Raw genomic sequence first — 26,431 nt, forward strand, 5'->3', positions numbered from 1 at the left:
TTGTGGGATGTGTTGCAGACATCAACTCAGAACGAGTGTGTACAAGAAATAGATAAAAAACTAGAAAAGGATTTCCGAAAAGTGGCAGTGTTTTTATTTACACAGCATCTTAACTTTTTTAGAATTGTGGTTGCAACTTGTCAAGATTTGCTCTTCTGTTCCATTTATCAGCTTGATGTAATGTCTTATTCTGGCCACAAGGCGGCTCTGTTGGCCACATAATCGGATAAACAGAACAAAAACTAATGTTTGACTGTGCAGGTAGTTTCATGTTGAGACTTCTGTGTGACTTACAGAACTGAAAATGTGCAGCGACCAAAAGACCCTAGAAGACAATAACTGTCGCTCCACTCGGCTATGTCACACAGATTATGGCACAATTTAATCCACAGGGCCTCCTGCTATTAGTTGTGTTAGTTGTCAAATCAGAGTGCATAGGTGAGTAGGTTGAGTTTTTTCTTTCTAAATGTTTTTATTTTTTAATAAAGTCAGTAGACATGAGAAGTGCTCAGTGTATACTGAGTGTGACTGGTTGAACTTAAAAGGTGGCAGACATACCTGTTTGATATTTGATATGAGAGCCTGCCATTTATAGTGAATTCTTGAATGATTTGCCATTATTTACGCAGGTCAGTGTACGCTGTCTAAAGCCCCTATACATGTTATTAACTCGGGTTATATTCTTAAACTAATTCTAATCTTTATTTCTTATCATTTTAAAGATAACTCACCAGTCACTGAGTATGTGTCTGCCTCGCAAGAAGAAAATGTGGTTCTCCCTTGTTTTGATTCATATGTGATGGATCCAAAAAATTGCCAAAGAGTCAAACTGATTAAGTATGCCACAGATGCGAGTCAGGAGAAGGTTATCTTTGCCAGGCCGAAAACACCCAAATTCCAGGATGCTAAACGTGTGAAACTGGAAGCTGACAGAAATGGACAAATGTCTCTTATTCTGACAAAATCCCAAAAATCTGATGAGGGACTGTACAGATGTGAAATCTGGCAAGGGTGGATCTGTGTTCTTGTCAGAAACATATCTGTTAAAGTAAAAGGTAAGATTCTGCATTATATTCTACTTACTCTTGCTGTTTTAAAAATAAATCCTACTCATTTTAACATAAATCTCCCCTCTCTCAGACTGCAGTAAACATCCACCAGTGAAGGCAGTGCCTGGCACTCCTGTTACCCTGAACTGTCCAGTAAACATAACATCAGGACAACAAGGACCTCAAAACATCACCTGGGCATTGGAGAAAGGAGGAAACCCTGTATCTGTCAGCTCTAACAGGGTTGTAATCAATGGAACGTCATTAGCTGTCCAGTCTGTGGATTACAGTGACAGTGGTTGGTACAGGTGTACATACAAGCTCGGACAAACTCAGCGCTGCTTTATCATTAACCTACTGCTCCAAGGTAAGGTTTTAAACTATCTCATAATATCATTGACAGCAAAAATGCCAATATGTATAACTCTAATGTAGCTTTTCTATTTCCTGTAAGAGGAGGAAAATGTTGTTATGACCACAGCGGCTCCAGGTATTGCAACACATGCACATGTTAAATTTACTTTTTAATTAAATTGCATCTGTAATTGTCCTGTAAAATGTGATGTTTTAATTGCTGAGATCTGCTTCCTGTCTTCACCAGCACTAACAACCAGTGAGATTATTTCAGAAGCCCCGGAGGAGAGGCGCAGCGGCACATTCACTGCAGTTGTGGCTTCAGTCATCACTGGGACTGTCATAATGGCTGCACTGATAGGACTGTTCATTTACCGCAGATGTAACAACCACAGAGTCACACAGCACACCCAGAGAAGCCCTGCAGGTTTGATCTGTCACTTCATTAATTGTGATAGCAATGCAGTAACATGAAGTGTTGTCACAGTTCATGCTCTCTTGTTGTTGATCACTCTTTCAGTGTCTGCTCCTGGTTATGAGTTTGTGAATCTTACACTTTCACAGGGTGAGCACCATCCTATATTTTCACTACCTTCTATAAGTTCAGACACTGTGACCTTTCCTCCTTTTGTTTACCTCTTCACTGACAACTTTTTTATCTCTATCTCACAGATGACACAACCCGAGTCAACAGCATATACCAACACATCCCAGATGAAGGCCTGTGTACTTGTAAGGAGTAGTCCTATCATAAAATCAAATTTATATGATAATTATGTCAAAATAACCACATAACAAATGTCTCTCTTCCATTGCAGTCCAGTGTTAATCATTGTCAGTCTGCTCAAGACAAAGAAGATTTTCCTCATAAAATGTACTGGCTAATTTGGATACCCTGCTTAGATTTATGCATCATGTAAAAACATATAACATCTAACGTGAAGTTTTGCAAGAAGAGTCACTTACATGGAGGACCATGGAAAATGTGTACACTAGCGCAACATGGAAAATGTTACCTCTGTTTTAAGTTAAAGACTCCTCCTCATTACCGTTTTTGTCTAGATATCTAATCATCTGTATTATCTTAAATGAAATTGAGATATGTTAACAATCTAATCTTTCAGTAAAATCTATCCAATATGTAAATATCTGTAGGAAGATGAATGATCATGAGGAAGGAGTCATGAACACTGACCAACTATTCTGTCTGCTTCAGGCAAATATTCCCCTTTAAAACAGTTTTTACTGAAAATATATTTTAGTGGATTGATGGTTGAAATCAATGTTAAGAAACATGTTTGTTTAGTTTACAGCCTGTAATAAATCATAGAAACTCTCTGCAGTGGTGGCAGCTCGTGTTTTGGTTTGTCGTCGCTTGTGTAGTTCCTCAGTATTTGCATCCAGAATATCCTCATAAACATGAGTCTGTAAAGAGAAACACTGGAGTTATTACATCAGGATTTGTCAGCTTGACAAAAGTTAATTTTAGCGTGATTGTGTTTTGTCTTTTACCATTCCAATGCTTGACTGTTCATTTCCTGGAGTCAGAAAAGTATGAAAATAACAGCTATTCAGATGATGTCTCATTTTCAGCAAAGCTCTCAGAACATTCTCATAGAATAGTTGAAATGTAAACTGTGTGGCTTCACCACATTCACTACCTGCATCCTTGTTGTGCTTCTTCTTCGTATACATGTAGAGTCCTCCAGCACTTCCACAGATCAGGAGGGCTAGAGGGAGGGCTACCCATGCATGTGTTTGCAGAGCTGTGGACATTAAATATCAATCATTTTTTCTGTGTGTATGCTGCATTTACATGGAATCAGGGAGGAGGCAGACAGCAAACCGACTATCATTTTAGTGGACAAGAGCAGTACAGTAAACTTACTCAAGGCCAACAGGGAATACCAGCAATTGTATTGACAGATGGCGTTGCTGTTCAAAGTTAAAATATTTTAACGTCAATGGCAAAATTTACAACTGGATGTTGCACCTTCTTACAAGGAGAAAACATTCGTGATCAGGTAATTACTTCAAAAAATACAGACAATAATACTAACAACCAGAATTTTATTTCATTCATTTTGTTCCATTCTTTGCCTATAATACAGCACCAGCATCACAACATATCGTCATGCATGGTTTGGTTTACCTTTCACCTCTCCTCCAGGGAGGAGATTTCTTGTAGGCTGATGCGTAAGTAAGCATTGCACTGGTTCCCTCATGCAAAAGCCTCTAGGATTTCCCCATTGGATTTTGGATTATTGGAGAAAGTAAGCACAGAGGCAAACAAATATTTATTATAGGCCTATGTACAAATTTTGTTCAGCAAGATAATCTTTATGAATTGACATCATTTTTACATTTTTGTAAGCCTGATTGCAATTGCCAGAAATAAAAAACAAATGTTTGGCTATAAACAAACTACACCATGGTTGACTTAACATCACCAACACAACAAGACTGTAAAGTCGTATTTGGTGTAAAGATGTTCAGTAGTTTCGTTTAGCCACTTGATTACAACTGCCCTTTTTAAGACACGTAAAAGCTTCAGAGTTCACGAGTGGGGTATTTACTGACATATCTTGTATTGGAACAAAATGTGTAAGTTCACAGACATTATTTCAGGCATCTAACCAAAAACCCATACAAAAACCCTATTGACTTAGAAATGTGGGAACCAGGAGTGCTCATTTCTGGGTTTCAAAACTCATTGTTGAAGCATTCTTTTCTGTTTGACTATTTGTTTTTTTAGGTGCCACCTGAAAGGTGTTTTTGCATTTGCCCTCTCTTGTTTGATTCCATGTTAATGCATCATTACTCATTACTACTTTGGCTTATGTGTGGGTTTTATTTAGGAGAAAAATCAACAATGGCATGATGCATACTTACGGTTAACAGAGCGCCACTTCTTTAATGCCGTCACACCACCCTCTCTATGCACAAAGCAAATGAATTCATCAGTTGCTGAAAAAACTGGGAGGAATAGCCTTTTTATAAGGGTGTTATTGGCATTCATTAAGGTACTCTGCCAGCTACTCTGGCTACCTCCAGTCCAAGTTAAATTCAAGTCTTTTCCACATTCTGTAGAGCAGGTAAGCACACAAGTCAGAGTGAGATTATCATCTCCTGGCCCGCGCTCTGAAGTAACTGTAAAGAGATGAGAGGAAATGCTTTAATAGAAAATATAGAAGCAGAACTCACACTCTGTTTTGGCACTTATAGAGTTTTAACACTCACCATCGAGGGTGTACAGCCTGATTTTGTTAAACACAGTTTGTTGACCAGCAGACTCAGAACACTGGTAGTCCCCAGCATGCACAGCACTCACTTTGCTAATAACCAGTGATGAGTCTTTATGGACATGAAATGGCCCTGTTTGGCCATTATAAGGTGACACACTGTCTGTCAGCGTCCTTTCACCCACAGCCCACTTCACGTGGCCACCAACACCGAGAGAGGAAGTGTTGCTACAAGAGAGTGACACTGACTCACTCACTGCAGCGAACACTTCCTCTACACCATCTAAAGGGAAAGGAAACTCTGGTTACACTTTGAGCATCTCAAACCACATTTTTCATTTACAGTACACTGAAGTGGAGTTTATTACCTTTTACTGTTGTTGTATAAGTGATGGCGGCTTTAACCGTGTCACTCTGAGTTAGCTGGCATTTCCATTTTCTGTGGTGGTCTGTCAGTTTTTTAGTGATGATCAGTTTAGAGAAGCATTCAGAGGGATTTTTAATGCTAAATCTATTCCCATTTAATGTTGTATTATCTTCAGTGCTCCACTTGATATGTATCCCTTCGTTGTTGCAGTGGACATGCCCTTTAAACATGTTGAGGAAACAGTGGAGCTCTATTGTGCCGTCTGCTGGAGTTGAGCTCTCAGTGACTGGTGAATGAAAATAAAGGTATTATTGTGATACTGACATGAACTTGTTCAGGAATTTTTAAGTGACTTACGTTCAAGAATCTGAAGCGAAACACTTGAATTGAGCGCTCCACTCTCACATGAGTACAGTCGTGCATCATTTAGCTCCACGTGATTAATCTGCAGAGAGCAGTCCTTCAGCAGACCCAGCCTGACGGCATCCAGAGCTGTCACCCTTCCAGCAGACACCACCTCAGTGACTGATCCAAACTCTCCAGCTTTGTTCCAGTTAACAGATGAGCAGGATTTTATAGAGGGTATGCCACATGGCAAAGTAATGCCATCACCTACCAAAGCAAACATCATCAAATGATCTGTTGGAAAAGAAACAAAAAAAGCACTTTTTATTCCAGGTCGCAGTTTTGTCAAAAATCTCATTTACTTAATCGGAACAATGTTCACCACTGAAAACTAAAGGCATAGTTGGTGACCCTCCGTCCCTCCATTAGGACTGAACATATTCATAATCGGGAAAGTAACCCTATTGATATAGTCTTGAATATTGCGTACTAAAATCAGTAATTTTATTTGTAGGCCTACCTAAGTTAAGCAGCAATTTTATAGGCCTGGGAATCACATGGCATTAATTAGGTCAATATACAAAATCATGTAAATGTTTTGGAACATGCTTAGTTTTTTTTCTACCTTTTATCAACTGCAAATTAAAACCAACATATGTTTTTATCTAAAGGGTTTTCAGCTTGATTATCCCACTGTTTATTGCATCAAAATGTGGGGCCTATATTACTGAAAAAAGTTGATTTTATTATCCTAGTTGGTTACCAAAAGTCGTATTTGTATTTGTATTACCACCCAGTGTGTATATTAGGTGACAGTAGGTGGCGGTAATGCAACTTTATGGATGCCAACCGCCATTTTTTAAAAAAAAGAAAGAAAGAAGAAGAAGAAGCACGTGACGTGATTCAAACTAACAGCCAAGACGTTATGGCGTGTAAAGGTGCACACTGGGTGTGGTCGGTTAACATCATAGACTGTATCTTTATTCTCAGTCTATGATTAAAATAAGTCATTATGTTAAAGGCTAAAATGCTCACCTGCAGTGACTTGCAGTGAAGTATGTGAGGCCTTATGTAAAATAAGCGGCAGTGACTGCAGAGCCTGGTTCAGCTGGAAATGTTTGAAAACACTGAGGGGCGCACTGAGTGTTTATCTGCTGACACCAGGACAGCCAAAGAGTGGGTTTTCTTCCAAATAAACGAGCTGAGATGTTCAACCTGGTGCGACCTGTGGAGGATTTCACGGTGCACAGAACTGGCAAAAAGCTATCCGGACAGGTGGGTGCAACAAACATTTGTTGTAGGCTAACTTTAGCAATGCAAGGTAACTTTAAGCTCCCTTTTGCAAAAACTGCGACTGCAGCTTTCTTTTCACTTTGGTGTGTATGTGGCTGCAGCCGTGACGATAGATTCATCTGCCCCTGAGAAAACACCCGGCCAAACCTCACACCGGTCTAAAGTAGGCTAAACCGAAAATTGTGTTAGTAGCATAGCTGTGTAGCTCATACTTTATACGCATGTCCGCGTTGTCTGCCTTGGTGGTGTTATTCATAACATTGTTATTCCAGTTGTAAGTGTGAGTTTTGTCGCTCCTTGTTAGGCCCACACAGAGGATTGTGTTATTGTGTTGTGTAATTGATAAACACTACATCAGTTGTATGCGCAGTCTGCAAACTGTTGCCTATGGTATAAAAAGGTTACTGTTTTGTTTTTGACATAAGGTGTCATCTCTGGTGTGAGGTAGGCTACATGTTATCATGTCAGTGACGTATAGGCTACTTTTTAGCCCAAATGTTTTTTTTACTTTAATAGATCTGTCATATCTAATACGATATTTTCTTATACCCCCTTTGCCCTTTAAAAAGTGTAACGCAGTGACATTGTAATGGACCTACTTTTACCAGCAGCCTACATTTTTTACAAAAATTTTTTTTTACTTATACTCGTGTAAATCTTCTTAAAAGTAACAGTACGTTTACTTGGATCTAATTCTAATACTTTTTCCAACCCATTTTATAACCACAGTATTCATGCATTATTTCAACATGTTTGATCATCACAAGTTTATCTTGAATCTACTGTAAACATGTAGTTTAATTCAATTATGTATGGAAAACTGAGTCTTTAGACCTATTACCTCAAAATTTGCCAATAAGGTCAGAGAGCTTAGAGATATTAAACCATATTCTAAAACAAATACACAACAGATTACCATGAGAATATTAGCTATTTTTGAATAATCACCAAACGCCCGAAGTCCAGCTGCTGCCTGCGTGAGAGAGAGAAGACAGAGTCTTAACAAAGAAAAGAAAACCATCCTTCTCTCAGAAGATGTCTCTTTGCAGATTTTCTTGCTTATTGCTAAATCCTCTGATAGCAGAAGTTTTCTAAAAACACATGTTCAGGAAATGACATCAAGCTAACTTATTTTAAGTTTAAGACCAGCCCATGAGAGGCCCATGTTCAACCCTTCAACTCCAAACAAAACTGTGGCCACTATATAAGTGAAAGCTTTATGTGTACTGTCCATGTTCTGCATTTTCCCTTTTTGTCACATGTGCAAATAATACTACCTTATAATAATACCCATTATCACTGTGATCTGCCATCAGATGGTTAATGTGTGAAAACAAACACTTTACAAGACGTTTCTCCGACCTGCTGATGAGGAGTGATAACCTGTAGGTCAGCTGAATACTTTGCATGGATGGGAAGTTATTTCACTTTCTGTTGCATGCTCAGTGTTTGTCCACTGGGTGGTGCTGTCAGACCCTCTGACAGATATGCTGCTTCTTGTAAGCTGACAAATGTTTGACCAGCTTCAGTGTGCAGTAACTTGTACAAACCTGTGTTGTTATCCAGGTTTTGATGCAGCTCTACCTGAACAGTGCCTTTGGTTTCTGACGGCTTTTTCACTTGCTGTTTCCATTCTGGAGAAATCTGATCACCTGACCCCTCCACTGCTGATGTTTAGCCTGGTTATTTTCATATAAATTTTGTGCAGTTTGCTTTGCCTGATCGTGGTTTTGTCTGTCCGTCCAGGAAGAGGGATCCCTCCTCAGCCGCTCTTCCTGAGGTGTTTCCCATTATTTTTCCCCTTTGCAGGGTTTTTTTGGGGGGAGTGTTTTTTTTTAGGCGATATGAGGGTCTAAGGACAGAGGGATGTCGAATGCTGTAAAGCCTTCTCAGGCAAAGTGTGTTTTGTGATAATCGGCTTTATAAATAAAATTGACTTGACTTGACTTGACTTTTAAACAAGAGATGAAATCACTTTAAAAGTCTGGCCAGGATTTAGACTTTACATATAGAGTAGGGGGCGACTGATATCATTTTTTCAGGAGTGATACCAATAATTTTTAGTAGTTAATGAGACCGATAACCAATATTTGAAACTGATATGCATTTACAATAAAAAGGAAAACATTTTTTGTCAATATTTAGAATTGGGAATATCAAAAACTCCAACACAAAACTTTGTTTAAATGCCTTCAACAAATGTTTAATCAAAACTGTAACGTTCAGCATCATATACAGCAATTTCCCAGCAACTTTTTTTCATAAAGCTGAGTGAAAATTTAAATAAAAAAAGAGAAAATAAAAATAGCTCCCTGAAGTTTTGCAAAGTAAAAGTTCCTACCATGCTGACAGTTTCTTTGCAATTTTTAATTAATTAATTTAATTGGCAAAATGCCAAATATCTGCTCTGATAATCGGCCAGGCCGATAATCTGTCGACCCCTAATTAAGAGATGATCAAATAAATAATTGTAATAATTATGAACCCATTAACAGCTCATTTTAATTTTTAAAACACCACAGGAAAATAGAAGTATGGATGAAAAGCATATGCATGAATGTTTTGTTATTATAATTTTAACATGTAAAAGTTAAAAATAAACACATTGTCTAAGCTGCAAGTAAGCAGTATACCCTCTGTAGCTCAGGGATTGGTCGCAGGTCTCGGATGTGCTATAACTGTGTAGGACTTGACCTTGAGCACAACACTGGCAACTCCTCTCAGGTCGGGCAGAGAGGCCTCGCTCTCGGGAGAGATGAACTGGAAATCTCTCAGCAAATAGGCAGTGAACAGAAAGAGCTCCATTTTGGCGACAGACTCTCCCAGGCAGAGGCGAGCCCCCCCTCCGAAAGGGATCAGGGCGTGTGTGGAGCCCCCGCCTCCTTCCAGAAAGCGCTCTGAAAGAGAGAGAGAGAGTAGCTACTTTATTTGACTTCTGCTGAGCCAAGTGAAAGGAATGCACCTCCCCTCACAGTTAGAGCAGTATACCTGGTTTGAAGCTGTATGGGTCAGACCAGACTGCAGGGTCGTGGTGAGCTCCAAAAAGATTAGGAATGATGACTGTGTTCTTTGGGATGAAGTAACCTGCAATACTAAACATGCAAAGGGGTTATACATTTGCTGTAATGCAAAGCAAAAGCAGAGTTAGCATCAATACAAGTGACCTTTTTGCATACCTGCTGACTGACAGGACATAAGAGTATAAATGTAGCAACTGGCTTTATATATAAAGAACCATTGTATAGTATTTTGTTGCAGAGCTAGATACAGATGTAATTAAAAAATTCTGAAAACTAAACATTTAGACACTTGTGGTGCTTTCTAGTTTATTTTCTTATTCGTGATGACGTTGTTGGTTTGCAGGAAGCAAACACTTTTTTATACAAAGGCTCATTATGCAGAGCTACAGTTCAGCCCAGGTCTCATGCTGTTTACTTGTTTCCTTTTCCAGTGTTTGCATAATTGCTTTTTGCATATATTGTTTTGTGCAAAAGTAAAATGTAAACATTTTGAATGAAATACTGGAGAAATGTGGGTCTGTGCCAGATATGTAAACTGGTCTGAATTGTACCAAACAGTAACAATGCCTCAACCTCTAACGCAGTTGCTCTCAAGCTTTTTCTGTGTCAAGGACCCTTAAATTCATAATATTTCATATTAGCGACTTCCATCTGAAAATATTTGGGTTTTAAGATACGACATTTCATAACAGTGTGGAAAGTGAAACCTATCACCAGAATAGTCACTCTTATGACTGTTACTCACAGTGGACTCACTTTTATAGTGCATTATGGAATAATGGAAAGAAAAGCTATTCCTGTTTTTCTTGTGTCCTCCAGGAGCTCCTTGAAGGATGCCAGGTTGTCCTTGAACCCGTGGTGTGAACCACTGTTGTTTTTCTTAATTGTAACTTCATATTGTGCATATTGTCGTTCAGCTGACCTGCTGTCTCTGACGGCTCTGTGTGGCACTGCGAGCGGGGCAACTGGCCTGAGTCTGAGCACCTCATTAATCACAGAGCACAGGACAGGAAGTCTGTGCCTGTCACTGTACTTGGGGTATCGCCCCTCTAGCACTGTGCACAACTCCTCATACACTTTGTTCTGCACCTGAAAATGAAAGATAGAGAGGAGAGACACATGGAGATAATGTTTTGGTGTGTAAATAATAGTTTGTGTCATGGTCAGTGTTGTTGCCTGCCTCTGGTCTGTGTAAGAGGAACGCCACAGTCCAGTTCAGCCAGGCTGCTGTGGTCTCTGTTCCCCCGATGAGAAGGTCCACAGTGGCCATGTGAACGTGAATATCTGTCAGGAGCTGGATACGTGAAAACAAGTAAATTAGTGCTCTACTACTATTTACTGTAGACTGCATTTTAATTACAGTTTTAGTCTTCATTGAAGTTAGATTGACTCCCGGCACATGTCAAATTGATCCCCTTGGCATCCACTGTTTGTGTACTTGCCACTTCATGTTCTGTGGTTTGATGTTTGTCAATGCCCTGGAGGAGGGACCCTGTGATGGCATTCTCAGTTTTTTGGGCTTGTGACTGCAAGGATGATGAACATAAACATAGTGGTAAATTACATAGGATTCATATCGACTGTTCTGGATGCATAGACACAGAAAAATAACTTCCTCATAGTTGCTTTCGATTTGGCTCTATAATCCAAGCTGACTTTAAAAAAAGTCTATTTTCAAATTAGGCTTCCACAGATAACATGTCTCCTTTTATGATCCAGTCATTTGGACATTTTGATTTTGGTTGAATTTATTTCACACATTTTTTTAACCTTTAAGTCTTTGGCTTTTATTTATTTATTTTTTTTTACTTACCTTGTAATTGTTGAGATGTTCTCTTATAATTTCATCTCTCTTGGCCACCTCTTTGAGGAGACTTGCAAACACAGGATTAGGTAATTTCTATGAGAGAACAAATGACATAAATCTCATTGGGAAGTGTTTGTTAGTCAGCCCTGTGATCCACAGTCGGGAGAGAGAGTATTTACTGACTCTGAGCAGTGGGAATGAGTCCAGAACAGAAATCCAGGAGGAGCCCCACAGAGCAACGATCTCATTCAAACAGCTGTGCAGCTGCTGCAGCTCCAAAGAACTCTTATTGTACTAGAAAACACAGAGATTCATATTTTTAAAATTTCCTGCCAATAAAATGCACTGGCCAGTGACAGAATGGCACATTATGAATGCACTCGTGTAATGCCAGTTTCCAGAGAGGGCAACATAAACATGTTTTGCCCAGTTTTTTTGCCCAGTTCCGTACTAAACAGGCAACCATATACTGGTCTGCCGCAACCTCAACTGTTCATTGATCACAAATTCATCTGATAGTCACATGTACAAACTGTACTTAGGTGCGTAAAATACTTACTTCTTTTCCAAAAGCCAAAGTGGTGATGACATTACTGGCTGCCACTGTGAAATCCTCCGAGAGATCAACTGCACTGCCTCGATAGTCCATCAAAACCTAAACAGTGAATGAACCACATTTATCTCTTTATGTGACCACTATGGAAATACCCCAAACATTTGCACTGATCTCTATCACACTGCAGGTCATTATGTTTTTAGATGAAGCACTTTATTGTCCACTGATGTACAGTTTGTTCCTCTTGTCTCCTGTACCTCTTTCAGATGCAGCGCCTGTCTCTCTATAACATCGTGCAACGACTGCTGGCAGCAGCGCTGCAAAGCACTGTGGACGAGACGACGATGTGCCCTCCACTCCTCATTATAGTCCCCCAGAGAGATGGTGTGCCCTCCCCCAGACACAATATCACCTGATACGAGTCAGGGGAGGTAAATAAGGACATATGATAATAAAACAATACATGCTATTACAGCAAAACAAGTTTTGAGTTGTTTACCTGTGTATGAAACTGGCCTCCCTGCAAAGTCTGACCATTTTTTTACCAGCGCTTCTCTTATGACTTCAGTACTATTAAGTACCACCATGGCTGGAAAAAAAAACATTAGGGTTTTTGCCATCTACAGAAAAAGTTTTTGCTTTTTATATCAACGTGTTTTATAATCAGGGTGTCTGTAGGTCCTTGAAGTCTTAAAATCAATTTTATAAATATTAGACTTTAAAAGTCATTGTCCTAAATTATGATTTGAGGGGGCTTTAATGCCATAAACATTTTATTTAATTTAATAATCTTTTAATTTTTAATTTAATCTTTTAAAGTGTAGATTAATTTAACTCAGTCTAATAAAAATATTCCTACATAAAGGACAAGGACCGCAAGGACAACATACAGTATATACCCTTATTCTAACCTGCAATGCTTGAATCACAAAATTTTAATTTTGTCCAAAAATCTGCTTTACCTTTAACTATGGGCAACCTGTCTAGAGGAACTGTGCAAAATCTGTAAATTTGAAATGAGATGATTACTTGTGTTTCCACATTTCAGGCGATAGATGTTTCCATACCGCAGCGCCAGATTGGTCAGGTGAATTGGCAGGTGGTCGTGTGTGAGCTCCATCATGTTGCCTATGAGGAAGAGACTGGGAGGACCTGGGAGGGAAGGAGACGAGGAGCAGGGAAGGAGCTGATAGAAAGACTGCAGCAGTCCCCATTCAACTACAGGATGACAAGGAGTCAAGAAGACAAAGGTAAAAAAGAGACCGAATGAACACTAATCTTAGAAATCCATGAGATAACCTTCAATGGCATAATAATTTTTCATGTGTTGGCAAAATGTCCCATTAATATCTCATTGTTTATTCATTATAACCAACCTAGTCAAATATACACATACAAAGGCAGCAAATAATTACCTGTGGATTTACCTCCCTTGCGATCATCCTTTACAAATTTGTCTCTCTGACCACAAATGCAAATCAACAGCAGCATAACTAGCAGCACAGCTCCCACAGTGATCACTGATATCTCTAATGCCATTTTGTGTCTTCTCGCCGGTATCCTCCCTCAGAAAAGTGGTCAGCACGTTGCCTGCTGCATTTATAGTCTCCTCATCAGTCTCTTAGCCTGTCAGCTTGATGCAATGTTGTTGTTTTCACTAAAATCAAGGACGTCTAAATATTTTTTAGGTCAACATATCTGACGGTGAGACGAATGTATCACATGTAACAAGAAACAGAGTGATAAGCATGGTTGGGACACACAGAAGGGCACGATAACATGTCAGGCATTCTGGGATTTGTTTATCTTGTAGCGCAGGGAGTGGAGACGCCGTTTTGTTTTGTTTTTTGTCAGAGGATTTCTTTGTTTTAAGTCACTGTTACAAAGCAAAAAAACAATAGACAGACACTTCAGACCCACATTAGCCACATTTATTCCAATGGAGTGAGACAGTGCATATTCAATTACAGTAGTAGTGGGTGTGGCAAACCGTGATGATGCACAAGAAAGTATTTGAGTTTAAACAATACTGTGTTGAAATGGACGGGTCAGGCAGAACAAGAAGATACAAAAAGTTGCAATAAAACATTTCTCCACTGTATTGGTATATTTCCAGAAAAAAAAAACAGATCAGAAAAAAAAAATCGTACACATTTTGCACAATATTGAATGAAATGTACTGTTAGCTGTTGTTATAGCTATCAAACCCCCATACATGCATCATCAGTTGGTAAGTGACATGCTGCAGCTGTGAGATCCACTGTCTTGTGGATTTCTGGAGCTTTGATTCTCTGCCAGATGTGTTACGACTGGTGTATCCTTAGCCATGAGTTGCAGGAGAGAACCTGGACGGTCTGAACTTCATCTCGGTGAAGGGAATGGAGGAGTCTTTACCTTTCCAGTCTATCCAGACTATTCCCTGTATCAGAGCAGAAGTGAAGATATTTGGTTACTGTGCTCTATCTTAGAAGACAAGGTGTTTTAAAAGGATAGTTAGGATTTTTCAGGTGGGGTTGTGTGGGGTAGTTATCCATAGTCAGTATGTCAGTCGGCATGCCCCTCGTTTGGAGAAGGAGGCAGGAGTCCGATATGGAAGCTAAGCAAAGTACTGCTGTGGATGAGGGCAGCAACAAAATTCATTTTAGCCGCTTAAAATAATGTCCCACCTAAAAAAGTTAATATCAGTTTAAGTGTACACTGTATTAGAAGTGTTTTCTCTGCTCCTGCCCTCTGACATGAAGAGTATATAATACACTCACTATGTATAAGTACCCCACTACAACCCCACTTCAAAAAATCTGAACTATCTCTTTAAGTCCATTTGGTAGATAGAGGAACTGTACCTGGTTGTTACTGTTGATGCCATAAAGACCGTTGAGGTTGGTCTTGTAGCAGTTCTTGTACCACCAGCCTCCCATGTAGGCCCTGGCACAGTGGATCCCCAGAGGATCAGTGTCCTTGTCCCGGGTTGAGAATGGACGTCCAGTATGGTACCTCATAGAATCACCTGACAGAGAAATAGGGATGTTGAGGTATGAATTGTCAGGCTTTTACTGTATAATAACACTGCACATGTTCAGTAAAGTCTTCACCTGCAGTTCCGGTGTAGCCAGACACTGTCAGAGTATAGTGCCTCTCCTCTGAGTCAATGGAGAAGTCGGCGTAGTGAGCGTAAGCTGTCTCGTTACCAGATCGCAAATCCACTCTGAGACTCACAGGGCCGACACTGGTCAGGTTGTGAAGAAGCTCATTTCCTAATAGTGGTAGAAATTAAAGGTGAGAGTAATTTATTTTAAGATATCAAAGGTTTTATGCAGATGAGATGATAATTAGATCTTTCTTCATTTCTACCAATCCAGAAGTCTTCGCTGAGGTTTCCAAAGCCAGCTCTGTATTCACTCCAGGTTCTGTAGAAATCGATCTTTCCATTCGTCCTCCTCTGGAACACCTAAAGCACAAACATCCAGTTGTTGTCTATCAGAGGTGGGACCAAGTTATTGTTTCGCAGGTCATATATAGGTTTCTACACTCTGGTGTAAGTTTTTACACTCTAGTCTAGAGTTCTGAGTCCTAGACAAGTTGCTCTTCACCAAATGTAATGCCTTTTTAACAAAGGAGTAATAATATTTTAAATTCACAAAAATTATGAATGCTGTTTAAAATTTGTATTTATTTGTTAAATCAAGCTTTTTTTTAAAGTTACTTATCTTTTAAGCTAACATTAGTGAAGCATTATCTTGTTAGCTACGTTAATATTTGCCTTGACTTAACAGCTCTTTGTTAAGCTTAAAATGTCACATGAAGCTAAAAGGTGTTACGTGTCCGTCTGTAATTTTCAGCCCGCATGTTTTTGTTTTCTTTTTTGTTGACTATTGCATACTTTATGAAAATGAACAAAATTATCTTTTGTAGAATTTTTTCTACCTGCTGCTCAGTAACGAAACGCTGAAACTTGACTGGATACTGTCTGACTGGTTCAAACAAAGTGGGTCTGAAAATGAGGTTTCAACTTGCTGGGAATCAATAGTGTAAACATCAGTGGCTTCAGCAAATGGTGGCAAATGGACTGATTCATGGCACACTTCTAAATGAAATACTTTTAAAATCTTTTTTAATCTCTTGGGGGAAGCTATCAAATATTTGTAAGTCAAAGGGCTCAAGTCCAAGTGGACCGATGTTTAAGTCCTCGAGTTGCAAGTTTTTTTTTTTGTCAAGTCATGTCTAAAGTCATCAAACTTGTGAATCAAATCCACACCACTGTTGCAGATTATTTAAATCCATACTGCCATCTCTTCAGTGCAATTTTTTTTGGATAAAAGCAGTTTCTCTCACTGTCCAGCCGCCTCCATCAGTCTCCATGTCACAGTAGACTCTGAATGCTTGTCCGTCTTTTCCTTGTGGGTAGATATCCACCTCTCCTGACTCCAGAGCTCCGTTCAGTAGCTCCTGAGAGCACTCAGTGGGGAAGGGGAAACGCAGTTTGCCTAAAAGTAAAAAAAAAATACAAATAAAAAACTGAGTTGTGATGAGGTGCTAGTAGGCAGATGAATAAGCAGGGAGTGTGTTACATGAAATACAACACCTGTGATGAATTCTGTGGTGACAATAGATGTGTAGTGTCCATCTCTCTCGCCTTGTACCAGAACAATATAACGTGACATTGGCAACAGCCCTGTCAGCTTATACTCTGTGATAGACTGGTCCAGGATCAGCTCCTAATGTACACATAGAAAAACTCATGAAGTTGGGCTACTCTGCATTTGGATACTCTCTTTGTAGTGTATGTACCAATGATGAAGGGATAGTATTCACCTTTGCCTCCTCTCCTACCACCTGATAGATCAGCCTGTAGCTGTAATAAACAACAGTGGAAGTTCTCCATGTGATCACTGCGGAGCGAGCACCCACTTCATTGGCTTTAACCACTGAGAGACACAAAAAAGGAATTTAGATCACACGCTTTACACACAAACTATGTAGACTTCAGCAAGTGATAAGCCTGATGTCCCTTGTTGTATTCCCCTCTTTTCTCACCTTGAGCTGTAGTAAAAGTAGTTGAGATGGCCATGCTCTGCAGGCTGTCCTTCTGGCTCAGGACTTTGACTGTGTACAGCGTGCCTCTCTGCAGGCCTCTCAGCTGGTGCTCCACTGAGTTTCCAGACAGCATCACTGTCACTGTCACATTAGGAGCTGTGGTAAGAAGGAGAGAAGGCTTAGCTTTGTCCCGAGCAACAGTCACGATAACAACTTTGTGTAGACAGTATATTGTCCCTGGCAAAACTGTGAAATTTATGTTGTTTTAAAAAAGAAATACAGATAATATACAAGCATAATAATGCAAGTTCATCCTTTCAAAAATAAATTATTTTTGTATTAAATTAATTAATTGATTTTTTTTTTTTTTAACTTTAAATTAAGACATTGGAATTGGAATGTGAAAGTGACTAGTCACAAGTGACTTTAAAAAAAAAGATGATTTGCTGGTGGTATTTCATCTTAATTTTATTTTCAGGTTCAGTTCGAGGTGAAAAAAATTAGTCAGATTGTGGGTGTTTGATCATATATATATTAGAATAAAATGAGATTAATAATAATTTCATTTCAATGTTTTAATCTTCTGACTGGTGACTTTGCGTATTGACTCTTTTTTTATGTGCCAGCAGGTATTTGAGAGCTGCTTCTAGTTTTAGAATATAATATTTTAGTTTTATATGCAGAAAATCTCCCCAAATTATCACTTTAAATGTGCTGCCTAACCAAATAATAGCGCTTGGCTAGTATAGGATTTACAGTTTCGGTTATAGCTGCGGATCATGTGTTGGTAGGGTTGTAGAACTAACTGGTCATATTTTCGGATGGCAGGGCGGGTGCAGCATTGTGCATCATAGTTCTGGTTCAGCAGTGGTTTTTGAAAATCAGACCTGTGCAGGACTCAGATAGAGCCTCGTTCCATTGGCAATAATGCTAGCAAACCCTGCTTTTTATTCTGGCATCATGTTGACTAAAATGTTGGTGACACTTTAATGTAAACACATGATATATGGACGTGAACTCAGTAATTTTTGCTGACATTGATATTTCAATAACGTTATCATCATGACAGGCCTAATGAGCACTTTGTCATGAGTCGTTAGGGTAAAGTTGCCACACTCACTCTTAGAGGATTCATAGCTGATGATGAAGCGGTCAACTTTCCCCAGACTCGGTGTCCATTGCAGCACAGCTCTGGTATCCGTCACATTGACAACTTGGAGATGTGTTGGAGGGGCAGGTACTGCGGCAGAAAAGATATGATACATAATGTGTTTATTGGTGTTTTCACATGTTAAGACAGAAAAAGCAGCTGTACAAAACAGTGAGTTTATCCAACTTTGTACCTGTTGTCATAACTGAAGTTATAGCATCACTCTGGGCTCTGCTGTGTGTAGTAGTTACAGTGATAATGTAGGAGGTTCCAGCAGACAGCTTGGACAGAACCACATACGAATGCTGTGACTCCAAGGTCACAAAGCGGCTCTCCCCTAGCAGAACGATACAACAAAACTATCACACTGAAACAATTAACAATGCAAAAAAAATCCACACTGACTGATATATAGATACTCAATCTCGAGGCAGGCAAACCTGTGATGATGTTGGTGTATGTGACCCTAAAGCCTGAGAATGTGGTCTTTGGTTTGGACCAGGAAACAGTGAGGGAGGACTCTGTCACATTGCTGAAAACCATCTCTGTGGCTGGCTCAGGACCTGATGAGAGAAAATAAAGAGATTTCTATTCACATTTTCCTGCTCCCAGTACTGATCCTGTCCCTGGAGTGATTAAACAATTTTACTAAATTAAACTTTAGTCCAACTTTAGTCACCTGTAATTGCAGTTACTCTGTGAATCTTTGATCTCCTGTCAGCTGTTGTACCATACATATACAGGACATAGCCTGTGTTTGCTCGGAGGTTACTGAACTCCACAGAGCGCACACTGCCAGGTACCACCATAGAGATCCTCTTTGTTTCGGCTTTGCCTCTAGATCCCGCAGCTTTAACGGAGGCCCCAGTTGTGTTTGTGCTCTCAACCTGTACGTGCACTTCGGTTGCGTTCTTAGATGTGAAGATCTTGTCTCCCTCAAGGACTTCTTCTTCAAACTCCTCATGGTCCTCTTCGTCGCCCTCTGTCCGTGGCTCTCTCCTGATCACGGTGAAGTTCTTGAACATCCCTTGAGGTGCCGACCATGTGACGGTGAAGCTGTAAGAGGAGATGTTTACAACCTTTACAGAACCTAATCCACTTCCTCCCATCCTCCTCGAGCTCCCAGAGCCATGAATAGTTGTTTTATCCTGAACTCGACCCTCACTTGACGTCGCTGCAATGGTTGTGTTAACTAGATACTGACTCTTCTGTGTGACCTTTCCAGTTTTGCTAGTGTCAGTGTTTCTATTATCAACTGTTTGCACATTTGCCGTGTCAACTTTGACCTTCTTGGTGTGTTTATGTCCAGATGATTGAGTAATGTTCTTCTCAGCCAGTGTGGACTGCTCCAAGTTCTCCTTCCCTGTTCTGGTTTTGTTTGTTCCCACAGCCTTGGTCAGAATGGTCACAATTTTAGCCGTGCCATTGGATTTCTTTAAATTACTCTGGGTTACATTGGTTTGAGGTTCGTCTTTTAGTTGGTTTGATTTAGGATGAGTTTTACCAGCAGTTCCTTCCTTAACAAGCTTGAGGTCAGTTTTTTGGAGGACCTTTTTAGAGGTCAGGATTGTTGTTTTGCCTTTGCGGGCCTCTTCTTGCTTCCTTTCCTCATGTTTCAGGAGAACTTGACCTACAGTTGGGCGGCTGGTCTTTGTGGCACTTGAGGTCGTTATTTTCTTTACAGATTCTTGTTTTGTTTGTGTTTTAACGAGTCCTGCTTTAGTATTAGTAGCCACTTTGGGTTTAGTGTCAGTGTCTTTCTTCTGCTCCCTCCTCTGGAAGAGTGTGTGCTCTACTGTTTCCACAGTTACCTTGACCTTTCCTTTGGCGGCTTCTGAAATTGCAGAATAGAGGTTACAAGCAATGTGTGAATTAAATAATAGTCAAGTAAAAATAAGTTTCTCTCACTTAAAGGAACATTCTTTAAAATTTAGGAGGATTTAGGGGGATTTAGTGGCATCTAGCACTGAGGATTACAGGTTGTAACCAGCTAAAACTTCTCCCGATTAGTACTCCCTCAGTGTTCATTATTCAGGAGATTTTCATTGGGAGCAGAATAATCCACAGAGGTCCCTTCCTCTCCAAAACTAACAGACCAGGTAATTTAAAGCAGTAAACACTGTACAAAGCAGTTTCAAGTTACAAATCAGTGTTTCTCCAATGCTGTTCAGTAAGTCAGAGAGAGGCCATTAGCCCAGCAGCAGCTAATGTGCTCACCTTTTTTCTCTGATAACTTCAGATCCAGACGTTCAGCTTTTTTTTGTATCAGGAGCAAAATTATCTGCAGAGGCTTATTCCTCAGTGATGTAAACAGTTAACACTGAATTAAGCAATGTCACTTTGAAAAATCTGTGTTTTTATGATGCTCTCGTTGTGAAGTTGCCGCTAAGTACCATGACTGACACATAAACGTGAATGGCTGCATCAAGAGCCAGTGTATGATTTGTCTGTTCTGGGCCACTGTAGAAACATGGTGGTGCATCATGACAATCTCTGTAGACAAGGACCCACTCGGCTCATTTTAAGGTAACAAAAATTCGGTTCTTTTTTTTGATCATACACTGAAGACAACTTATTATATGATATACCATTTCTGCCTATATATCCCCCGAAATCCCCCGAAATCCTACACACTAAACCCTTTAATGTACGTCTCTAATGCTACCGTATTCAAATAGTGTAGACTCAAACTTACTTCTGTTACAGTCAGCTCCTTGTGCACACTTACTGCAGTCTGGACCTGTGAATCCCTGTTGGCAAATACATTTCCCCTTCTCACATTCTCCATTGCCACTACAGTCATTTGGACAATTTGCAGAACATGGACCTGAGCAGCAACAAATACAACCAAAATTACTAAATTCACATCCTTAATGAGATCGTTAATATAATAATCTGGTGAATATGAGTCATACATTTATCTTTGAGGGCTGACATCTCTCTTTCCAGTCGCGCCACGCGTCCTTTCAGTGCAGACATCTCGGCCTCGCACCCCCCGCTGCAGCCACCAGTCAACAAGCTGATCTTATGCGTCATTACCAGAGGAGCGCCAGGCTTCAGCGTCAGCTCCTGCTCCTTGGCGTTGTTTGAGTCGCAGCCATCGCTGATGACCACCTTGAGTGGCTGATCAGGGGCAGGCTTTTCTTTGGTGGTGGTAGCAGTAGGAGCTTTGATTACTGCGCTCTGATTGGCCTTTGTTGAAAGAGCAGTTTGAACTACTGTGGGGGCAGACTTTTCTTTGATGAAGGGAGACTTGGCTACAACAGTCTGATTGGTGGAGGCTGTGGGTTTGTTTTTGGTGGTTTTAGTGCTACTGGCGGGAGCAGACTTTGTAGCTGGTGACTGAACATTTTGGACTACAGTGGGGGCAGGCTTGTCTTTGGTAACCTTCACTTCACTGACTGTAGAGGCCTTTACCGCTGCTGTGGTTGGAGTGGATAAAACTGTCTGATTGACTGTGTTTGGTTTTGGGGTTGGGCGAACGGTCTGTTTGGTGAGTGCAGCAGTGGGTTTTGGTTTTGACAGTGTGAAAACGGCATTTGGTCTGATCGCGTCGCTTCCTGTGGAGTTTCTCCTCTCATTGGTCGGGGATTGAAAGGAGGGAAATGGGGTGAGAAGGAGGAGAAGTCCTACAGTAAACAGCATTTTGAGCCAGCAGAAGTAGCCAGAGATGGTATTGCCTTTGGTGGATCTGTATGTATGTTACTGTAAAATTATGAACTCCTTCCTCTATATTTCTGAGACCACTTGTAAAGAGGAATATGCCAGGTCTCTCCTAGAAATGAAAAAAAAAATATGAAAGAGCTGAGTTATAACTGAGTTTAATGCATGAAATTGTTTTTGCCAAATCATTTTTTATCCAAAGTAAGGCTTTGCTGAGCATACTTGCTCTTTATTTGCCAGCTTCACATTCACAGAGTTCCTATTCACACTTTGATGCCCCCTTATACAATCCCCTACTGGCATCGAGGATGCAGTTTCTGGTTTCATGTCTTGCTCAAAAGTGACCTGACAGCAATGGCAAAGGATGCCATTATATCCTTTTAAAGATTCAATTTGAAAAATAAAAACTTGTTTTAGAAATCTTTCAGTCTCAGTAGATTGCTGTCTGCAAGACATGGAAAACAGAGCAAAAAATGACTCAGCTTACTCATCAAATTGAGCAAAGTTTTCATAAAAAATTATATCAAACTTTTTTCTGTTTTTAATTGTGTGTACTGATATACTTAAAAGGGAAAAAAAAACAAATCTAAGTTGAATTGCAGCAGTGTTGGAATCAGTCATAATAGTTAATTCAATAGCTTGCCAAACCAAGTAAAAATCTAAATTAGCTGATTTTCAACAGGAAGGAAGAAGGTGACTTGAGCGGGAGAGCCTGCTGGAGAGACTATGCAGAGAGGCAACAGAGCGTTACTGTATAGAACTGTGGGACACTGTACGTCTTTCACTATACAGAAGGTTACATAATCCGCTGCACCCACAACTCATAAAACCACTAAAAGAAATATGTCCAGCCTTGGCTTTAAATCTGCATAAAATCAAATAAATCGTGCGGCATGTAAACACATTAGGATGCTTTGCTAGACAGGAAGCCAATTTTTTTTAAATATAGCAATGGAGTGCATGGATTAACTGCCTAATTGGCTGCAGTATTAACTGGGCTGCAGTATTAACTGAATTAGTGTCTTTTTATTTGTAAAATGTAAACTGTACTAACATTTCATTCAATCGCATCAAATGGAAAATAATGAAAGATAAAGGTTATTGATAGTATAACCATGCCAAATTATGTGTGCACACTTAAAAATGTCATGTCATGTTCACAACTTACTGCAGTTTATGCACTTTACTGTTTAAGGTTTTTTCATTAACTAAAACACAACGACATGACATTGTCCAACATTTTTTTACTCAAAATCCTGACAATAAATTTAGACATGCAATATGAAAGCATTATGTTGTGAAGTGAATATCTACAGACACCAAAATCAAGGATATAAATCCATGTGTTCAAAAAATTTCTGCAGTTACAACTCTGACATTCCAATGAAAAAAATGAACTTACCAGAATAATATTGTAGTTGTTGGCTTTATCTCTGTCTTTGTGTTGCTGCCTCCATCTGAGTGGAAAAGCTCACACAGACTTGCTAGATATGATCTGGGAGGAAAGAGGTGAGAGAAAGGACCACCACTAGAAAGGAGGAGAGTGATAAAGTCTGCTCCTACTTAAGGACCCCCCCTCTTCCTCCACGCCTAGTGGTCCCACTCTCTTAACCACCATGGAAAATATTTGTATTGGACTTACAAAAAGAGTGGCATTTTTAAACAGATTGGTGCATCAAATTTCATCAAATACTCTCTTGTATCCTGTTTTTATGTTTGTTTCTCTTTTTATGTAATGTTTCTATAATTTTTTTCTGGTAGATTAGACCATTTAATATAATAATTCAACGATTTTTGGTATAGTAAATCACGTTTGCTGCAACTTTTTGCATGTAATGTAACATATAATGTTGTGAACATATAGAAATTGCAGTTTTGTTTAAAACTGTTACACAACACATGCAATGAGATCTTTTGTGTTCTTTCATGTACAGTAACACAAAAACAGGCTGCATGTTTCAGCTTTGCATGACTGATGACAGTTATTCCAGTGTCTGCTAAATGTAACTTGACTTATACCAGACATCGCTTACACCTAGACACAGCTCTGATTGAATAAAGCCCTCGTCTGAGAATCATGATTCAGCTGGAATACATAGCATAACACTGCAGGTATTCAGTGTGCACTCTGGGGGACAGGAACCTCTCGCTATATGAATTGGGCGTTTGTTGGGAGTAATGAGATGTAACTACGTGGGAGTTATGTAAGTGACCAAGTATCCACCAGATTTAAGGGATGCTCTGTGAAGGCTCTGAATCTCTGACCAAATGGCCACCCACCATCCCACCTTTTGTAAACCACATGAAGACAAGTATATCAAGGGTCTAGAGCAAACAGGGCATAAGTGACATTTTCCTAATTTTACTGGAGTTTAAAAACTTATGGTTATATCATTGGAGCTTTTATGTATAACCAAAGATAATGTAAGTTGCTGTTTGTAGATCAAAAATTGGTTGATTTTTTTTTTTTGTATGAGCTGTTCCTATGAAGTCATACTACAACAGACTACCCAATAATATAAGCCATACTTTTTTCATCTCTAATAAACCGGCAAACACCAAAACAAATTTAATATAATATATATAAAACCTGATTAGTTGTGTGAAATGTAAATAAAAACAGAATACAATAATTTTCAAGTCCTTTTTGACATGTATGCAATTGAATACAGTAAAAAGACAGGATATGTATTGTTCAAATTGATGAACTTGATTGTTTTTTGGAAATACACACTCATTCTGAATTTAATGTCAGCAAATGTTCCAAAAATTGGGATATGAGCATGTTTACCACTGTGTCTCATCACCTTTTTTATTTTAGTTAATTCATTTATATTTTAAAGATTAATTTTTGGGCTTTTTGCCTTTATTTGAGGGGTTTAAATCAAACCTGCAGCTGCTGCGGTGAGAACATAGCCTCTGTACATGGAGCTACTGGGCGCCCCATCACCTTTTCTTTTAACAGCACTTACTAAGTGTTTGGGAAATGAGGACACTAATTGTTTAAGCTTTGAAAGTGAAATGTCTTTCTCATTCTTACTTAATATTCAACTTCAGCTTGAATAACAGTCTGGGGTCTCCTTTGTGGTATTTTGCGCCCCATCATATGCCATATTTTATCAGTGTAAATTGGGTAGGAACTGTAGACAGGCCATCTAGTACCCCCACTCATTTTACTACAAAGCCACACTGTTGCAAAATTTGCAGAATTTGGCTTAGCGTTGTCTTGCTAGAATATGCAGGAACATCCTTGAAAAAGACATCACTGGGATGGCAGCATGTGTTGCTCCATAGCATATATGTATCTATTAGTATTCACGGTGCCTTAACAAATGTGCAAGTAACCGATGATGCCATGGGTACTAACACATCTCCATTGCATCACAGATGCTGGCTTTGAACTTAACGCTGGTAACAATTTTGATGGTACTCTCCCTCCTTACTCCAGAGGACACAACATCCATGATTCCTAAAAACCATTTAAATGTGAACTTGTCAGACCACAGCACACTTTCTCACTTTTTGTCAGTCCATCTCAGATGAGCTCAGGCCCAGAGAAGTCAGCCGTGTTTCTTGATGTTGTGGATATATGGCTCTCACTTTGAATTTTAGAAGGTAGAAGGTAGCAGGTAGATTTATTAGTCATTTTTTAAACAAAGTTTAAAAAACAAAATCTAATTTGTCTTTGATCCTGCTACATATTTGGAGTTGAAGGATAAGTTGATTAAAATCAGCAGCTACTATGAAAATTCCATTTAGTTCTGGACATGTTCAATTCCTGCAGTGCATTTTTCGATTTTGCATCAGAGTCTTGTGTCCTTATGGCTCCAAACAAGGTCCCCCCATTCAGTGCAATAGCTTGATCCGGCATTTTAGGAGTTAACCATGTCTCTGTGAAGACATGCACAGAGCAGTCTCTGATTCTCTGTTGCTGAGTGAGTCTCAGTCACATCTCATCCACTTTATTATCTTTTGACCGGACATTAGCCAGAAGATGGCTTGGTAGAGGAACAGTTCTCGGTCCAAGTCAGGTCAGCCTTACCCTGATGCCGGCTCTCCTCCCTCTCTTTGTCCGGCGTTTTTGGTTTCGGTTAGAATCTGAACTTGCAATTGTGCTTTGAGAAATGTTGTTCTTAAACTGTTGGACAATTTGCCCACACATATTTTCGTAAAGTGGTTAACCTTGTGCCAACCTTATGCCGGTTAGTGTATTTTTGAATCTATACATGATCAGATATATTTTTGCCATCAATGTTTTTAGTCACTAAGATGATGAGCATGCAAAACCACTTTGTGAAACAGCTGTGAGTCTTTGGCTGAAGCTGAAGAAACCACAGTCTCATTTTCTATTACTGTTGCATGTACTCACTCTATATATGTTACAGTGTGGGTATGTAAATGCTCACAGTGAAAATGTATATTTACCTTTAGATATTTTAGCTGAGCTAACATGCTTTCCTTGGCAAGTACACCATGTTCTGATATTAAAAGACGACTAAACTACACTGCTTTACCGCAGCATCCTATGTAGAAGACAACAAATTGGTGATT

General features: G+C 39.6%; 4 protein-coding genes and 1 long non-coding RNA gene across 7 annotated transcripts in view; 2 read left to right on the plus strand and 3 right to left on the minus strand.

Moving 5' to 3' along the window:
• LOC121946368 (uncharacterized) lies at positions 1-2,741 on the plus strand. Of its 3 annotated transcripts, XM_042490932.2 has the most exons (8): positions 7-438; positions 723-1,055; positions 1,141-1,416; positions 1,504-1,539; positions 1,651-1,830; positions 1,924-1,968; positions 2,076-2,135; positions 2,222-2,741. In XM_042490932.2, the coding sequence occupies exons 1-8, from the start codon at positions 372-374 to the stop codon at positions 2,230-2,232; spliced, it is 1,008 nt and encodes a 335-aa protein (XP_042346866.2). In that variant the 5' UTR covers positions 7-371; the 3' UTR covers positions 2,233-2,741. The 3 variants fall into 3 exon arrangements, 2 of the variants coding, with proteins under 2 accessions (XP_087940274.1, XP_042346866.2); XR_015777892.1 differs by lacking the exon at positions 1,924-1,968 and having other exon boundaries at positions 1-438; positions 2,075-2,135; XM_088084148.1 differs by lacking the exon at positions 1,924-1,968 and having other exon boundaries at positions 1-438; positions 2,075-2,741.
• LOC148188239 (uncharacterized) lies at positions 2,588-7,716 on the minus strand. The gene is made up of 8 exons (XM_088084147.1): positions 7,599-7,716; positions 5,370-5,651; positions 5,014-5,298; positions 4,644-4,928; positions 4,296-4,553; positions 3,065-3,169; positions 2,916-2,941; positions 2,588-2,828 (listed from the first exon to the last, which is right to left on the minus strand). Exons 1-8 carry the CDS (start codon positions 7,669-7,671, stop codon positions 2,706-2,708), a joined length of 1,437 nt encoding a protein of 478 aa, XP_087940273.1. The 5' UTR covers positions 7,672-7,716; the 3' UTR covers positions 2,588-2,705.
• LOC148188240 (uncharacterized) overlaps positions 6,246-26,431 on the plus strand; it is a 22,806-nt gene continuing 2,620 nt past the window's right edge. Inside the window, exons 1-3 of the long non-coding RNA XR_015777893.1 lie at positions 6,246-6,632; positions 12,300-12,464; positions 13,082-13,283. This is a non-coding gene — a long non-coding RNA (uncharacterized LOC148188240). The remainder of the gene's footprint in view (positions 6,633-12,299; positions 12,465-13,081; positions 13,284-26,431) is intronic.
• On the minus strand, positions 8,892-13,823 carry cyp21a2 (cytochrome P450, family 21, subfamily A, polypeptide 2). Its single transcript, XM_042490788.2, has 12 exons — positions 13,449-13,823; positions 13,063-13,251; positions 12,533-12,622; positions 12,291-12,445; positions 12,037-12,132; positions 11,661-11,771; positions 11,484-11,570; positions 11,113-11,196; positions 10,851-10,964; positions 10,593-10,759; positions 9,639-9,742; positions 8,892-9,547 (listed from the first exon to the last, which is right to left on the minus strand). The coding sequence occupies exons 1-12, from the start codon at positions 13,570-13,572 to the stop codon at positions 9,294-9,296; spliced, it is 1,575 nt and encodes a 524-aa protein (XP_042346722.1). The 5' UTR covers positions 13,573-13,823; the 3' UTR covers positions 8,892-9,293.
• tnxba (tenascin XBa) lies at positions 13,949-23,418 on the minus strand. Its single transcript, XM_088084146.1, has 15 exons — positions 23,283-23,418; positions 21,133-21,992; positions 20,913-21,044; positions 18,897-20,051; positions 18,658-18,780; positions 18,411-18,554; positions 18,188-18,307; positions 17,068-17,223; positions 16,846-16,958; positions 16,616-16,748; positions 16,366-16,517; positions 15,385-15,481; positions 15,126-15,287; positions 14,877-15,040; positions 13,949-14,452 (listed from the first exon to the last, which is right to left on the minus strand). The coding sequence occupies exons 2-15, from the start codon at positions 21,860-21,862 to the stop codon at positions 14,354-14,356; spliced, it is 3,480 nt and encodes a 1,159-aa protein (XP_087940272.1). The 5' UTR covers positions 21,863-21,992; positions 23,283-23,418; the 3' UTR covers positions 13,949-14,353.

The sequence above is a fragment of the Plectropomus leopardus genome, chromosome 11, assembly GCF_026936395.1.
Source record: "Plectropomus leopardus strain MGB_pleo_1.0 chromosome 11, ASM2693639v1, whole genome shotgun sequence".
NCBI classification, from domain to species: domain Eukaryota; kingdom Metazoa; phylum Chordata; class Actinopteri; order Perciformes; family Serranidae; genus Plectropomus; species Plectropomus leopardus.